This window comes from Scomber scombrus, chromosome 8, assembly GCF_963691925.1.
Source record: "Scomber scombrus chromosome 8, fScoSco1.1, whole genome shotgun sequence".
NCBI classification, from domain to species: Eukaryota; Metazoa; Chordata; class Actinopteri; order Scombriformes; family Scombridae; genus Scomber; species Scomber scombrus.
This window is the reverse complement of record NC_084977.1, coordinates 8,673,088-8,688,947: the sequence shown is the minus strand read 5'-3', so window position 1 is coordinate 8,688,947 and position 15,860 is coordinate 8,673,088. Positions and strand designations below refer to the sequence as shown.

Below are 15,860 nucleotides of genomic sequence, written 5' to 3'. Positions count from 1 at the left end.
GAACATTATCACAACCATTTGTCACCTCTGCAGCATCCAAATCTGTCTGGTAGATAATTTAGTCCAAAAGAAACTGTTTGATTTGCTTTTCACTGAAAATTAGACAACATGTCTGTCTTCACAGCTCTCAGCTTTGTGTCCTATCAGTCACCGTGAAACTTCGAATAATCCCCCAGGAGGAAGAATACAGCAGCTGCCAGGAGTCTGGCACAATCTTCCACCTTTTTTTTCTCCTCTTTTTCACCTTCAACTCTAGTTACTCTCCCTTTGAGGCTGAATTCAATAAGATAACACAGTAGACAACACATGAAAAAAATTAAACTTTACCAGACAAATGCTTTATTTTTCTATGTGTCTTAATGGAAAAAAGGATGAAGTTCATATATTATGTATCGCACACATGTCAAGTGATTATCAGTGTTCTGTAGAGCCTGACCAATATTATGAGCCTATCACGGATATATTGGTATAATTTAACTCAAGTAATTTACTCATACTTACATAAATTGATATATACGTACAGATGTTTTTTGGTTTTTGGTTGTTTTTTATTATAGTTATTTAATAGCCAGTGAAATTTGCTATTTCAGTGCACTGATGTAATTTTTACAGTAAAGTTGAACAGTAAAATATCACAGCCTCCATTAGTAACTTAATTTGAGGGATCATTACAAAAAAAATGTATGTTCATGTGCATATTCTGTATGAGCTACAAAGGACAACCCTGATTCACAAATTATTTTAATTACACATAATTATAACAATCATCTGCATCATTAGCTCACCCATATCAGCTGAACATTCATGACTACCAGTACGTTGATTGGGGAATAGCCTGCTGCATGTTAGATTAACAGATAAATTACCAAACAAACCACACATTTTTGATTATGTTAAGATTGGAAAGATGTTGTTTGTTGGTTAACAATGTTCACAACCATGTTTCATAATCATCATTTTACATCACTACAGTGAGATTGTGTGGATCACAGGGTTTCCCAGTGTGATTTTCCGGTGGAGTACGATTTTAGGCACAACAAGACGAAGGGGTATCCGAGGATGTTTGTGTTTTGTGGTGCTTTCTTGTTAGATTTAGAAGTGAAGCCACAGTGAAAACCGCAGGTGGTCTTGGACTTGATACTGACCTCTCATTCTGTTTCTTTGAAAAAATCCCAGGCTCTTCTCTGAAACACTTCGTCTCCTACAGAGAGCTGTGCTGAAGGATAAACTGAACAACCCAACACACACACGTACACTCAGTCACACAATATGTTGCAAAAAATGACAGTGTCCTGGTTATCAGCATATTTTAGGAAACCTTATGCTTCTTCCCAGAAAAGTCTCTGTAATCTGAAGCAAGAGAAATGCAGCAAACTGAAAAACAATGACACAAAGTGTAATTTACGTACGAGGTCTATTTTTGTACAAGGACGTTTCTGGAAAATAAAGGATGAGAAATCTTCCTGCTAAGGAAGACGGAGGATGTTTGCAGACCAAATATCGCTCTAACAGTTCCGTTTTTTTAATGAGCTAGTTTACATTTTCATGGACAAGAAGCTACAAAGTTTTATTCAGCGTTCTTTAAATACTGCACCCACTATCATTTCCAAATAAATGAAGAGTGTTTACAGAAGACTATTTTCATTATGTTATGCCCAATAAAACCATGCAACGGAATCTTGAGACCTTAGTCACAGCTATTTTGGTGGTCGCTGGATCAGAAAAAGGCCAAAATAAACTTGCTTGTTTCCTACAAATTATCGGACAAGTGCTCTAAAAATAGAAGTTTGATGTAAATACCCGGGCAAAGTCTGCAGAGAGAAGATGGCTCAGTGACTTCCAGTGAGTCTGTGTGGACAAACAACCAGCTTGTAATGCGTCACTATGAGACCCTTTTCTGCATAGTCCCTTAGATATTTCACGTTAGATATTAAACCTATATGCGATGATAGGATAATGACATCATAGCTCATCAGTTTAATGCCAAGCAGATATAACTGACCGGTAATAAGAGAATTTGATTTGACCAGAAAACAACATGCAGCATGTGTTTGATTGTAAAACTGATCCAAAAGCAGTTCTGAACCACAGCTTCATGCAAGCACACTAAGTGGGACATTTATATAAGCTCACTGTGAGAGACAGATGCCCTCCTTACCTACACACTGACTTAGTCACTAGTTCTCTAACTGACACCTCAGTGATTATGTGTTGGTATAAGTGTGTCGGCAGCAGACTGACATTCGACCGGTCTGTTTTCTTTGTGGCCCCAAGAGCCAGTTGGGGATGCTCATGTACCGTGTTGAATAAGAAGAAGGTGTTACACACTGTATAAAAGTAATAAAGCATGTTTTGATAGTTAACTTGCTTTAATTCAGTTCAGAATTCAATATGTTTAATGTGTTTAATGTTATAACTTAGGCTTATTGTGTTCTACTCTTATTGTCAGCTTCAAAATAAGCTGGCCCAGACTCTGTTATCCACCCTTATTCTTGTGGCAGCCTGCAGTCTGATACCAGTGAAATCTGAGATTCCATCGAAGATACTCCACAGAGAACTGGAGCAGAGCAAACATCAATAAACAGTTATCCTTTTCATTTTGAGACTGTAAACATACAAAGTCTTCCAGAGAAATTTTGTAGACTTTTATATTTTAACTTGAGTCTTAGGTCAGACATGCAGGGTGCTGGCCTTATAAAGCCAGCAGCTAGATAAACCAATACCATCTAAGGGAAATAGGACAATACAGTAACTTTGAGAGACACATTATTTGGCCATTTTCTAATTTTCTAACAGAACGAGAACCCTGCTATACTTCCAGTGCAATAGATGAATTGAGTGAATGAGTGGTTACAGTCTGAGAACTGTGCAGGTGTGCTTCTGTCTTTCCATGTGTCCATATTGCAAGTGAATGCAAACACTGCAGCCAGTTCAACTCATGATTTGTTCTTTGTTTTCTCTCTGACGACCCTGCAGTCACATTCTCTTCTTTACAGTACATTTTCCAGAGCTGACATCTGTGATATTTAGAAGGAAACCTCCTGTCATGCTTACAGACTTATCCACACTGTACACACCGTAGTAACCATACTGTAGTAACCATACTTATATATCTCATATGTCACATTTATATGTTGCCATGTCAAAGTAGTGCAAATCATAATGACTGAATGAGACACTAAAGCCTTCAGATCATGAAAAGGCCTTTTAATGAAAATGATGAGAGCAAATATCACTCCAAAAATCAATATTTTGCATAAAATGATCACCTGTTGAGATGGAGATTTGTTACTGACCATCCTGTCGTGCATCATTTTCATGACACATTAGCTTGCTTCCACATTGTTGCATTTGTTGACCCCCAGCCCCCTCTCAACCTGCTGTATTTGATGAATTGAGTGCTTGTTTGCAATGAAAGAGAAAAGATGTTCAGAGCGGAAATGAGACTGAAAATTTGAATAATTTTCGTGCAGGTGTTTTTAAAGCAAACACTGGCAACAACCTTGTACACAAAGAGGAGACTGTGCTTGCAGCTAAGCAAATAAGCTGTAAACGTTCTCCCCCATCATGCTGAAATATTCTCTCACTAATAAGCATGTGAATTTTAGATTTACATACACATAATGACATAATGACAACACACAGGAAATACCTCACCTTTTATGGCCTTATACTGTGTTTATTGTTTTCGTTACACACAGGAAGAGCATTTCTAACGAAATTATCTTCCTTAAATGACCACCAGGAACACTTTTTGTTCCTTTTTTCACCCCACTAAATCAGTTTAGACCCTTAGTCAGCAGGTCATGGCCAGTAACCATGAATTTTGTCTTGATCGGGAGGAGTGTCCAGTCATACTCCCCCTACCTGCTCTGTGTTTTACCTCCCCATCATAGAAGTAATATTTATCTCTCTGCCCTTTTTTGGGGACTGACCATGGGCATCCGGTAGGACACAAATAATGAACAGCACTGTGTTAGTTCAGGGGCCCTGGGCAGGCACATACATATATCACAGGAGATCAGCTGGAAAGTGTTTGTCCCACTAGGACAATTAGCAAGTAATAAGCATGAAGGCATGCTCACTGAAAGCGGTGTTTCACTGAGAGTAACTTGGCTAGAAAAAGATTCATTATTGTGTTGAGCTGCCATCTAGTGGTGAGTTTTAGTCAATTACTGCAAGACAGCTCACGAGAAACACAAATCTCTGTTAGTTCTGAGGTTGAAAAGTGATATCCAAACCAGCTCCCTTATAATATTTGATCATCCAAAGTTACACAAAAAAAAAAACATATTCATCAATCAAAATGCATCTCATTGATGTTGTATTGTGGTGTTGTAACAATGTTCAGCCTCTTTAGTGTTTCTTAGAAAAAACTGTTTGCACAACATTTTTGTTTGCTTTTACCCAGTGCCAGTTTCACCTCCTCACATCTAGGATAGACAGAAATAGACAAAAGACAGAGACAGACTGATCCAAAGCCATTGTGGTGTGTGTTCAGTCAGTTCAAGTGAAGCTGAAAATACTCTGTAACCCCGGAGGTCAAACCACCACAGCCACAAAAAAGTTTCCACATATCTAATAGTTGTTCTTGTTCTCTGTGAGGCCGATGTTATTCCAGCTCTCACATCCACCAGATATTTCTTTCTCATTTTTTTCTTTCTCTTTGCCTTTCTCTCTCCCTTTAATGTTCCTTTCTTCCAACCCTGTTCAGGGTGGGGGTGCTCGGACACAAGATTGGCGCCAGGTTTGATCGCCTGTTTCCGTGAGAGTATCAAATCCAGGCTATGTGTAACAAGTCCCGGCGGAGCAGTAACATTCGAAACTCACACCTGCATCAACGGCCCTCTACCCTGCCAGTGCTCCTCTGTAATGTAAATGGATGGCTGTTATACACATTAATCACATCATCCAGATGTGTTTTTATACGGAGCATTCCAGCATCCAGGCAGGGCTCCTTTTTGAGGACAAGACCAATTTTATAGAAGCAGGTTAAGTTAACCACAGCTCACCCTCCAGACAAAGCCAAAGCATGTAATTAAGGTACAGTTCGACATCTCTTCTCAGCAGTTGGGAGGTTATTCCCTCTCAAATGTAAATAGATTTCTCCATGTCAAGCCTAGCCAAACCATTCAAAACCCATTGACATCTAGTTGATCTTTGTAGTCCTCAAGAAAGAGAAAAGGTCATGACAGCCTCAGAGGTTTTAATGATGTGTTAAAAACTGTTCTGTGGAAAATCATAAGCCAGATCACATCTCTCTGGGTCCTGCTTTTGTGTTGCTGTTCTTTCAAGCTCATGAAAAGCAGGGCACATGATTACCAGGCCTGGTCTGGTGCTTGTAAGAGAGCACCCATGCTGATTTCATGAGGAAAATATTACATTTTGAACAAAGCTAAACTAGACACGTCTCAATGATTAAACGTACATTTCATGTTCCCCAGTGTCTGCTGCAATGTCAGGAAATTACAAGTTCACCAACGCAGGTGTCAACCTTTGTGAGAAAGTGACTATTTTGAAGAGAGCAAGCAAAATTATTCTTAATCGTGCATTTCTGATGATAGCCCAGATGTGCAATGGATGACAGAGCAGGAAGAGGAATAAGCATGGATAAATGTTCGCATTGGGAAATAGAGTGTCCAAATTGGAAGTCGTTTTTCTTTATTTGAAATAATAGTCATCATAGAGAAAGGAAGGAAGTATTATCCGTGGTATCTCTGGCAGAGTATTTGGCCACTTGATGTCTGATCTCACTGGAACTGAGAGGATCAGTTGTCACGCCTGTTTGCTCCTTAGCATCCATCGGGCTGATGCCTGCAGCCAGCCCTAACTATGACCTCACATGCTCAGTAGTGCCAAGGAATCGCCCAAGGAGGGTGGGGTTGGGTTGTTCATGTGGTGAACTTAACAATTATTCACCCACAACATTGCGCTGATGTGTACAGCTACGGTCATGAGTGCTCTGTCTCTCTCTCTGCCTCTGTTTTGTCCCTCTTGTCATAAATTGTGAGGTCCTCCTGTGCAAACCTGCATCCTGCTCCATTCCAGATGTGTTTAACAGCCTCTCTGGGCCACAGACAGCACTGCCTCTCCAAGATGCAGAGGTTTTGTTGACCTGAAGTGGCTCATTGACTCCTCTGCTGAAGGGTGACTCCATCAGATCGACACACCCCTGATGATGTTTATGTGGAGTAAAATAGAAAAACTAGTTGTTTACAAAAACAATTAGCTGTTTTCCATCTTGTCTTGACCCATCTGCATTTTTGCGTCCACTGCCTTGATTTTCTCTATCCTTTCTCTGTCTATTTTGATATTGTCTTTGATTTATACACTGTAGTCTGGTCAACCATAACCATGTCATGATGTGCTGTGATATACAGCCCCATTAATATTTCCCCCTCTGGTCTAGCTGCAGGATCAGGGCGAGCACTCATCATGCTTAAGCTCAAGAAACTCAACTCTTGCCAGAATGGAGCACATTAAGAACAGCCACAGGAAACATCACACGCTCCAGGAGCATTGAGTCAGGCTTCTGCCACCAAACTGGAAACTTTAGCTGTATTTGCAGCTTTGAGTCTGTTAAGGGTGAGCTCCAACTACTACTGTCTCTCCAGTGAGGCCACGGATTAAGATTTCTCCAAAAGATGACTAAATCTGCATGTGAAAGCTTAATAACAACTGTAATAATAATGATAATACATGTATATAGGGCTTTATCTTGATACTAAAAGTGTTTCACGGTGAAGAAGGGAAACTGACCTCAACCCCAACCAATGTGCGGCACCAATTTTGTTCCAGAACACCCACCAAACATCAGCTTGAGGTGTAGAGGAAGCAAATCATTGAGCCAGTTACACTGGGGGATGATTAGATGGCCAGATGGAGAGAGCCAGTAAGCGCCATGGGATCTTAAATGACCACAGTGAGTCAGGACCTTAGGTTAATGTCTCATCCGAAGGACAGTTTCACAGCACAGTGTCCCTGTCACTGCATTGGGGCATTGGGATTTTTTATTAGGAAAAGAGGGAAGACTGACCCTTACTGGCTCACCCACACCACTTCCAGCAACAACTTAGTTTTTCCCAGGAAGTCTCCCATCCAGCTACTAGCCAAACCCACACCTGCTTAGCTTCAGTCATGCAGTAGAAAGAAAATAAATGTTAGTGTGACTGCTGACAAATGCTTTTTCTGTCTGTGCGCATCACAAATGAAAGCAGATTTGATGCTTTATAGGGAGCAGGACCATTTTCGAACCTCTCTCATCTCCATCTATCCGCAGTCTGTGATCACACTGCCCATGACACCATAGCTGACCACAGCAAACCCCCACCCCTCAAAGGCTCACAGAGGGACAACTGAGCTGAGACACAGTCTACAGGCTCCCACCCACTTACATCGTGGTAGCAAGACATGGCCTGTGTCCCAGGAGCTAGGACCTCTCCGAACCGCTAGAGATCAGACAAGACTCTCATTGTGTGGGAATGGGATGAGGAGGCATGGCGGAAGTTTCCATGACATGGGTCTCTGCATATTCTACACATCATTTTTCCATACATATTCTCCAGCTCTCACAGATTCACCAATGCAAGGGTTAACAAAGAATATGTTGTGTTGTTGTGAGGATGTATGTGAATTTTGATGTCTGCCTCTAGAGAAAAGGCATAGAAAAAATTAGCATGGGATTTATGTTTATACTGGCATGATACTGTAACCACAACACATATTTTTGCTCTCTTTGTGGGTGGAATCATAAGATGATATTATGTGAGATATATGCCATTCTTAGTATTGAAGATGTTTTGTTCCTCTTGCATCCTCTGATTTGGGTTGCTAATTCTTGCATCAACAAACCCATCATATACTCCTTCCTCAGTGTATATATTCAGCTGGGCATAACCAGTAGTGGATGAATATGATTTCCAACTATTTAACAGAACAAAAGAGTTTTTCTTTTTATGAATGGACGGATGTTAACTTGGATATTAGTAAATTCCCATCCAGCAGTGGTCAGTGAGTGAACCTGTTAGGACTTTTGACCTGCTGCAGCTCAGTTTCTGCTCCACAGAGCCTGGTTGTAGATATGCTTTGAGGAGCAGACAATTTAATTGGTTTCGCTGGTGCAAAACTAGGCAAGACCTAGAGAGAAAGGGGCCTAATTAGATGGCTGTGATTGCAATTTCGCGACTGGGATGTTGCTGCTGGGATTCCCTCGAGGACCCCATCCGCATGTGAATGTGAAATATTGCACTTGCATACATGCATCCAAGCACGCCCACCCACAGACACTCACACACATGCCTACACATGCATATACACACAGAGTAACACTTTCTTGCCTGTTGTGTTCATGTTTGATTTAAAATTTCTCCTCGAGGTCATGGCCACATATATATTTGTACACAAGTTTAATCACTTCTGACTTCCAAGAAAGCCCAAGTCTGAACTTTATTTGCAGAAACTTAAGTAGTTGAGAAACTGTGCTGTTTCACCCCCTGGGGTCGAGATATATGATAGAGTAGCAGCACCCTCTATTGTTGAAATATGGTAGTTGGTAAGACTGGGATGTCTGGAAATGTAAATTGGGGGAATTATTGAGCCTATTCTGGAAACAAATAACTACAAAGGAGTCCTTTGACAGCCTAATATACTTCAGAGAGGAGCTTTCATGATTAAAATAGATGTTTTCTGCAACTTTATAACTACTTGCATTCAGTTCTTACTCTAATTTATACTATAACTAAATTGATAGATATCCACTGCTTAATTGTTTGATCAGTTAAGCAGTCATTCTGAACAGTCTTTAAAGGTATTTAAAAAGTGTTGCTACTTTGCTCAACAAAGATTTGAAAACAAAGAATCATTGACAAAAGCCCTAAAGAGGACAAGAACTGCAGGAAATCACAGTTTTGTCATTTATTCTAAAAAAAAAAAAACTCTCATAAAAGGCACAGTCAAAGTTCATGTTCATCAAAAACTGCAATTCAACCCAGGGTGAATCAACAAAAATGTGCGCTCAATATTTACTATATTCTGTTAGTTCAAGTCATTAAAAGGCAAATTAAGTACAGTAGTATCAGATATAATCATATAAGTGGTGTTATACAGTACACAAGTTTTAAATGAGGAAATACAATGAAAACAATGCAATGTCAAACTGACATTGCTGCAAAATGATGAGCTACTATTCATATTTCTATACACAATAACACACACTACTGTTGAAAAAAATCTAATTTAAAACCAATCTTTCATCCTTAAAAACTATAAAGAGGCTATTATGTTTTTAATAAATGTTCTCAAAACTCAGTATGTCTCACTTTGTCTCGATACAGTTTCCAGAATAAAAAACAACAGCACCAACAAAATAATCAGAGACAAAGACAGCAACCACTTTAACTAAAAATCACAATGACCAATATCAGTTACTCAAGTACTGGAGGAGTTCATGTTAGCACAGATCTTTAGCACCATATCTCCCGCAGCATGCTGACAAAGGATTCTGCTACATTGACATTTGGTAAAAAGTCAAGAGGAGTAAAGGTTGAATAGGTTTCTACATATATAATTGTTTACTTACCAGTCCAACTGAGAAAGTGCTACTGTGCAGGTCAAGTTTTCACCTGGAAAATCTACCAAAAGTTTCTGATTATCACTAAAATACTGTTAGCATAATCTATCAAAAACCTAGTCACAGAGTTAATATGGAAAACTAAGATTACTGTTTAGTTAGCTGCCAGACTATTTTTCTCCATCTGTAATATTCTGACTGTATTACTCTACTCTACTTACTGTCAATGTCCCATCCCATTAAACTGCCCTCCAGCAGTGTAAACTCTGAACAGCCTTTGGATAGTACAGTATCGAAGGATTTCATTGCTTTATTTGGTGGAAGCATACACATTTGAAAATACCTCACATTTCATTTCCCTGACATCAAGTAGGCCTACAGATGTAGATTTGTGTCCAGAGGTCACAGGCGACTGAATGTGAGACGCTGAGGAGACAGACTTCTTTTGCTGTTAAATCGCTGAAAGCATGAATCAGAGGACAGAGCTGTTAGAAAAGATGATGCTGCTGAGATATTTACAACTTTGGAGTACGTCAAAACTAGGCAGAATTTTTGAAATACATACCCTGAGGGCCATGGTGTGCATGTTATTTAGTGGAAAGAGTGATAAGTATGAATTTAAAATATTGCTGAATTAGTTGAGAAATGCTGAACACAGCAAAAGGATGCATTCCCTTTTGTGACCAAAACCCACAAAGTGTGCCGTTATTTCTGTATGGTTGGTGGGATTGTCAAATTTGATAGGGACTTACAAGGCTGCGAGATGGGCTGAGAGAGCGAGCACGCACAGGGCTGACACTCCTGCTCCTGCTACGGCATCTACTCCACTGCACAAACAGACACAGCATCAATAAACACATGAGCCTCTCCAGCTACCTCAATACTCTTTACATTATTCTCTACAGCGACTATTTTAAAGTAGTATAAAGTCAGTACCGGAGCTCCTCTTCTTGTGACAGCTTCGCCCTTCACCAATACAGCATGTCCTTCTACCAAGGTTGGCCACACATGGTACATCACGAGAGGAGCAGTGAACTCAGAGTCATAGCTACGCCGATACCTGTGAAGCAAAGAGGGATGGCAGAACAGTAAGGGAGAGCAGTGACTCTCTGTGGGTGCCATCTGTGTGTTTAGGGCGACCTCCACTGGTAGGAACCACATGTTACCTAATTTATAAGTAGCAGCACTGTTTCACATTGATTATTTGAAAATGCAACAGGTAACAGGAGTTAATTTAAACAGTCTATCATTTAAGTGTATCACAAATTGATTGAATGGTTCAGCAGTAGATTTACTCTGAAACTTTTCATGAAATTCCTGTAAAAGAACAAACTTTTGACACAAGTGCTGCACATAGGACTGACTTGCTGTCGTTGTAAAGTTCTCCATCACTGGCAAAGGCCAAGTCAAGAGGGGGGTCCAGTGTCTGCATGGCGAAGACCACCCTGCATGTCTCCCTGATCAAGGCACTGATGAGGGCAAAGTCCACCTCTGGTGGGAAGGAGATCCGAGGGTTCACATTCATGGCGTTGATCACATCCTGGGGAGATCAAACACACATCAGATACGCTGCCTTTTTCAGCACTAACTATTAAACTATAGTTACTTTCACAAATATAGCAGAAGAACTCTTTCCTACATTGACACTGGCCTGTACATCATAGAGGTCCAGGTTTCTGACGATGTAGTCCACAGCTGCATCCTCCAGACTTTCTGGCCCAAAGTGGGATGAAGACAATGTCTTTCTCACACGCAGCTTGAACTGACGGTAAGCCAGTTTTGCTGTTTTAAAGGATTCCTGAGATGTGATAACATATAAAAAAAAGCATAAGACAAATTGTCATCCAACTGCTCCATATGCCAATGATGCGCAAATCTGATCTATTAGAACAACATGGCAGTCCAAATGACCAAATGTGGCACTCGTTAGTATCTAACTCTTCTGTTTATCTTTAAAAAAATTATAAGTCATACCACGACAGCGATGAAGATGATTTTCTGGACCATCTCTAGGTCATCAATGTAGCGTCGAAGCAGGGACTGGGCCTCCAGACGCTCCACAGCATACAGGTCACTGAAGCGTGATACCAGGCGTGCGTGGCGGGAGGAGTTAGTGAGCTGGGCTCTGGTAGGTGACTCACTCCTGATGGGGCTGGTTGATCGGCTGAGCCTGGGCAACGGGCTCGGAGAACGACTTCTCACCAACCTGAGAGAGAAGGAATGAAAAAACACATAAAACCATTGAAATAATTTGAGAGATTGTGCTGGGTGTGGATGTAAAGTATCCGTGCGTGTGTGTGTGTGTGTGTGTGTGTGTGTGTGTGTGTGTGTGTGTGTTTGTGTGTGTGTGTGTGTTTGTGTGTGTGTGTGTGTGTGTGTGTGTGTGTGTGTGTGTGTGTGTGTGTGTGTGTGTGTGTGTGTGTGTGTGTGTGTGTGTGTGTGTGTGTGTGTGTGTGTTCTTGGTACATGTGAGCACCTCTCCTGCAGCATGGCCTTCTCTGTGTTCAGATATGACACTTCATCTCTCAGGAGGTGTACCTGCCGCTCATAATCATCAAGAGCATCCAGCTTCCTCTTATAAATCTCCAACTGCTCATGTGCGGATCGCAAACTGAAAAAAAACCCAAACCCACACACACCTCACATTAACAAAGGAATCCATACTGTATATTGCATCTAATATAATGTTTGGCTGTATCACCCACTCTGCTTTCATTTCTAATATTTCATCTTCGGTGGCCAGCAGAGTGGTCGCCGACTTGCTCTTTGTCTCATCCAGTTCCTTCTGAGCGTCTTCCAATCTGTAAAAAAAAAAAAACTCCCAAAATTGAATTGTATGTTTTATGTATTTCAGAACATATCATTTAGACAATGAAGAGGAAAAAAATGTGCAAAAAACCCTCATATCCATCAGAGAGATGTATCTTTACCGTATAATTTTTCAGCTGATCCAAACCACATAAAACAAGAGCCGAGTAAGGAAACTGGCTGATTTATGATAGTTTGCTTCATTCCAAAACAAAATGTGCTGCTTTTATTAAATCTATATTAACATAGCTGTCATGTGATTGTGAGTGATGTAATGAACCTTTGCGTGAGAAGTATCTAAAAGCAGAACTGCTCATCATACCATTATAATTTAACAGCTGTGTGTAAACTGTTTGTGGTTCTGTTAGCCAGTATTACACATGCTGTATTATATTTGTGAAACTCACTCGGCTCTGACAGAGTCCAACTGCAGACGAGTAGAGCACAGCTGAGTTTCTATCTTCTGTATTTCATTGTCATGGGAGGCAGAGAGCTCCCTAATCCTCCTGTCCTTTTCTGCTGAATCCTAATCATAACAAATGACACAGAAAAGTCACAGTAACCCCAACAGCAGATGGCCATAATTAAAGAAAATGATTTGAATTGTTTTGAACATGTTTTAAGTCATTTTATGTCTAGGAAGTAATGTTACACAAAATTAGTCTGACGCATTGTGTATTCAGTGAAGTTACCTGGATGAGTTGTAAACTGGTGTTTTCAGTGACTGAGGTCCTCGCCATTGAGAAACAGGTTCCCAGCCACGGCAGCAGGCGCATTTTGAGAGTGTCCACCCCAGCATAGTGTCCACCTGTTTCATAGGGACAGATTAATACAGAGTAAGTGTTGAAAAGTTCATGAGTGATTATGACCTGTTTGGCGCTTTGTTAAAGAAAACAGTGTCTTATACTGTAAATGAAAAGTTTACCTTCAGCAGCTGTGAGGTTAAGGATGGAAAACAGCTGGCCCTGGATGGCAGCAGTTAATTCTATCAGATCACAACATCTGTTCAGATTCTGGTCACAGGAAATCACCTGAAGGGGTACCCATGACAAAAATAGCTCAATGAACAAGATCATTTTTTGCTGTGTAACTTTTTCAAGTTTTTTGTTTGTTTGTTTTCATTATACACCTCAATTAAAAAAGACCCCCAAAACAGGAAAATGATTTTAGTATTACATAAGAGGAGATCCCCCTCCTTCTTTGCAATTAATAGGACTAATTTATTGATGAATGGTTGCCTCTTTGTCAGATAAACATGGCATTTAAATTTTAAGGTTGCAATCGGCTTTTTAGTACTTGTATTTTAGAGTAGACACTAGACTACACTTGAAAAAACATTTTTATAAAAATCATAAAATGATACCGGTTGTATCAGTTAGGATGTATGTGTCTTTGTAGGCTAAATACTTTTGGCCATTATTAGATATAATCTTGTTGTGGTAATGTCTGTAGCAGACAGGTGGGGATAAACCAAAGGAAGAGTCAAAGAGTATCTAAAGAGTTCAAGAGGTATCACTCCTGCCTGCCGTCAACCTCCATTAAAAACAGTTCATTACCGTCTCTAGACAGTCCCGGTTTTTAAAGCTACACACTACAACACAACGACACAAAGTGACTGTTGTGTGCATTTATGGCACAACAAACAATTAGCCGAGTATTTTTTAGGTTTACACAAAGCAGTTCCACCCAGCCGGCAGAGACTTTCACAGCAAAGACGTGAATCATCTTAACAGTGAAGTAAAAGATCTCTGAACTAGTTCAACCGTAGCCATGGCGACTGGCGTCCATGGCAACCAAACTCTACCAGGAAATCCAGTACCTAGCTAAACAAGTGCATTCCTTTACTGTAATGTTTTAAATTATTTCAGCCATTTCAATAACGTTATCCATATTCATAACAATAATGATAAAAAATAATTGGTCGAAAATTCTCCTTTTAATGAGAGCTAGTAATAAAAAAAAGTCGCCATTCCACAGGAGTATACATAGCAATTTATAATTCCCAGTGGTCATTTTGTTTGAAAATATTTGACAAAAAATGACATTTTAAGTGTATGCAAATGTAAGTTTTAATCAGTGGCTAATTGAAGAGATAGCATTATGGAATATGGCAGTGATGAAGTGGTTTGGTCAGATTTAGGTCGGTCATCATTACTTATTGATGAACTTACATGATAGTCTTCGTGCCAGCTCTCCAGCTTGTCTTGTAACACGCTGAAGGAAGATGTTTTAGCCAGTCTCCTTAAAGTGTCGGCCATGTCCGTCCGTAATAACTGCTTAATCCTCTGAGGTTTTAAATGCCCCAGTGGAGGACAACAGTTGGAGGGTTTAATCTGTAAAGGGAGTGTTGTAAAACTTCCTGTCCTGGCAGCTTTCTCCACCTACGACGCAGATGCCAAGCAGCGCTTCAGTTGTGGCAACCAAGTGAGGAGGCGAGCCGACAACCAGACCACTCAGTGTTTTAAATAAGGGAGAGCACCACTCTCAGTGCACTGCAGGTTGTAATGTAATGTCATACTGTCAAACGACACCAAAGCCTGTAGCTCAATAACACCTAAGTACCTATAACTATGATTAACACACACTGATGTGTCCTCATAAAGCATTGTTTTGTTTTTGACTGTTGACAGCATACACACACATCTGTGTTAATGTCCAGTTATGAGTATTGTTTTATATTGTTGTAAGTATTGTTATTATCATTATAATTTTTTTTGCTTTGATCTATTTTATTTTATATCATTTTTATTTATCATGTGCATTAGTCTCAAATTGTGTATTTTTTTCTGTTTATGTCTACACTATTTTTGTCCCCCCAAACTTTCTGACAACTTATTGACAACATAGAGGTAACAGTTAAGCAGTAAAAAAGCAACTTTGTAAAAAGAGGAATCCAAAGTCCATTCATTGGGAGTGATTTTAGAGCTCAAATAAAATGTACTTCCCTGAAAAATATTGAAAGCCCTTGTACATATGTTTTTGGTTCACATTTTCAAATTCAACTTGAGTTCCACCACGAAGTAATGAAAGCAGAGTTTGGAGCAATTTGTTTCTATTTGTGGATGTGGACCAAAAATGATCAGAAGTTGAATTATGTTGTTTTATTATTGGCATGTCAGTCATCTATGAAGCACTTTGACTTGCCCTAACCTTTATGAAAGGTGCTATACAAATAAAGTTTAATTGACTGATTGATACTACTAATAGAACTAATAATAATAATAATAATAATAATAATTATGATACTACATTATTTATTGCTACATGAATAATGAATGAAATTTAAATCCGCTCACTGTCTATCTGATTTATATAATAGAAATAAGAGATAATATAATAGAAAATGTTATTTGATTTTTATTTGAATGCAAAAGACACTTATTGATATACACATAAACTACAAAAATGTGTTGGAGAGGTTTATAATTATACAGGTTGGTGTTCACTAAAACAGACTATTTATTGTCCTTCTGCAGAGAATAAA

General features: G+C 39.6%; 1 protein-coding gene across 1 annotated transcript; it reads right to left on the bottom strand.

The window, feature by feature from the left end:
* Window positions 1–9,970: 9,970 nt before the first annotated feature.
* On the bottom strand, window positions 9,971–14,634 carry spata18 (spermatogenesis associated 18). Its single transcript, XM_062423909.1, has 12 exons — window positions 14,548–14,634; window positions 13,302–13,407; window positions 13,069–13,184; window positions 12,784–12,902; window positions 12,274–12,369; window positions 12,045–12,179; window positions 11,543–11,774; window positions 11,208–11,366; window positions 10,933–11,108; window positions 10,505–10,628; window positions 10,321–10,395; window positions 9,971–10,027 (listed from the first exon to the last, which is right to left on the bottom strand). Exons 1-12 carry the CDS (start codon window positions 14,632–14,634, stop codon window positions 9,971–9,973), a joined length of 1,482 nt encoding a protein of 493 aa, XP_062279893.1.
* Window positions 14,635–15,860: the final 1,226 nt, after the last annotated feature.

Bases quoted from the DNA above. Each gene is read 5' to 3' on its own strand.
- spata18 (XM_062423909.1), bottom strand. From the start codon at position 14,634: ATGGCCGACACTTTAAGGAGACTGGCTAAAACATCTTCCTTCAGCGTG. The intron at 12,370-12,783 runs GTGAGTTTCACA...TTTTTTTTACAG, and splicing joins TTGGACTCTGTCAGAGCCGA to ATTGGAAGACGCTCAGAAGG. The intron at 11,367-11,542 runs GTATGACTTATA...ATCACATCTCAG, and splicing joins TCATCTTCATCGCTGTCGTG to GAATCCTTTAAAACAGCAAA.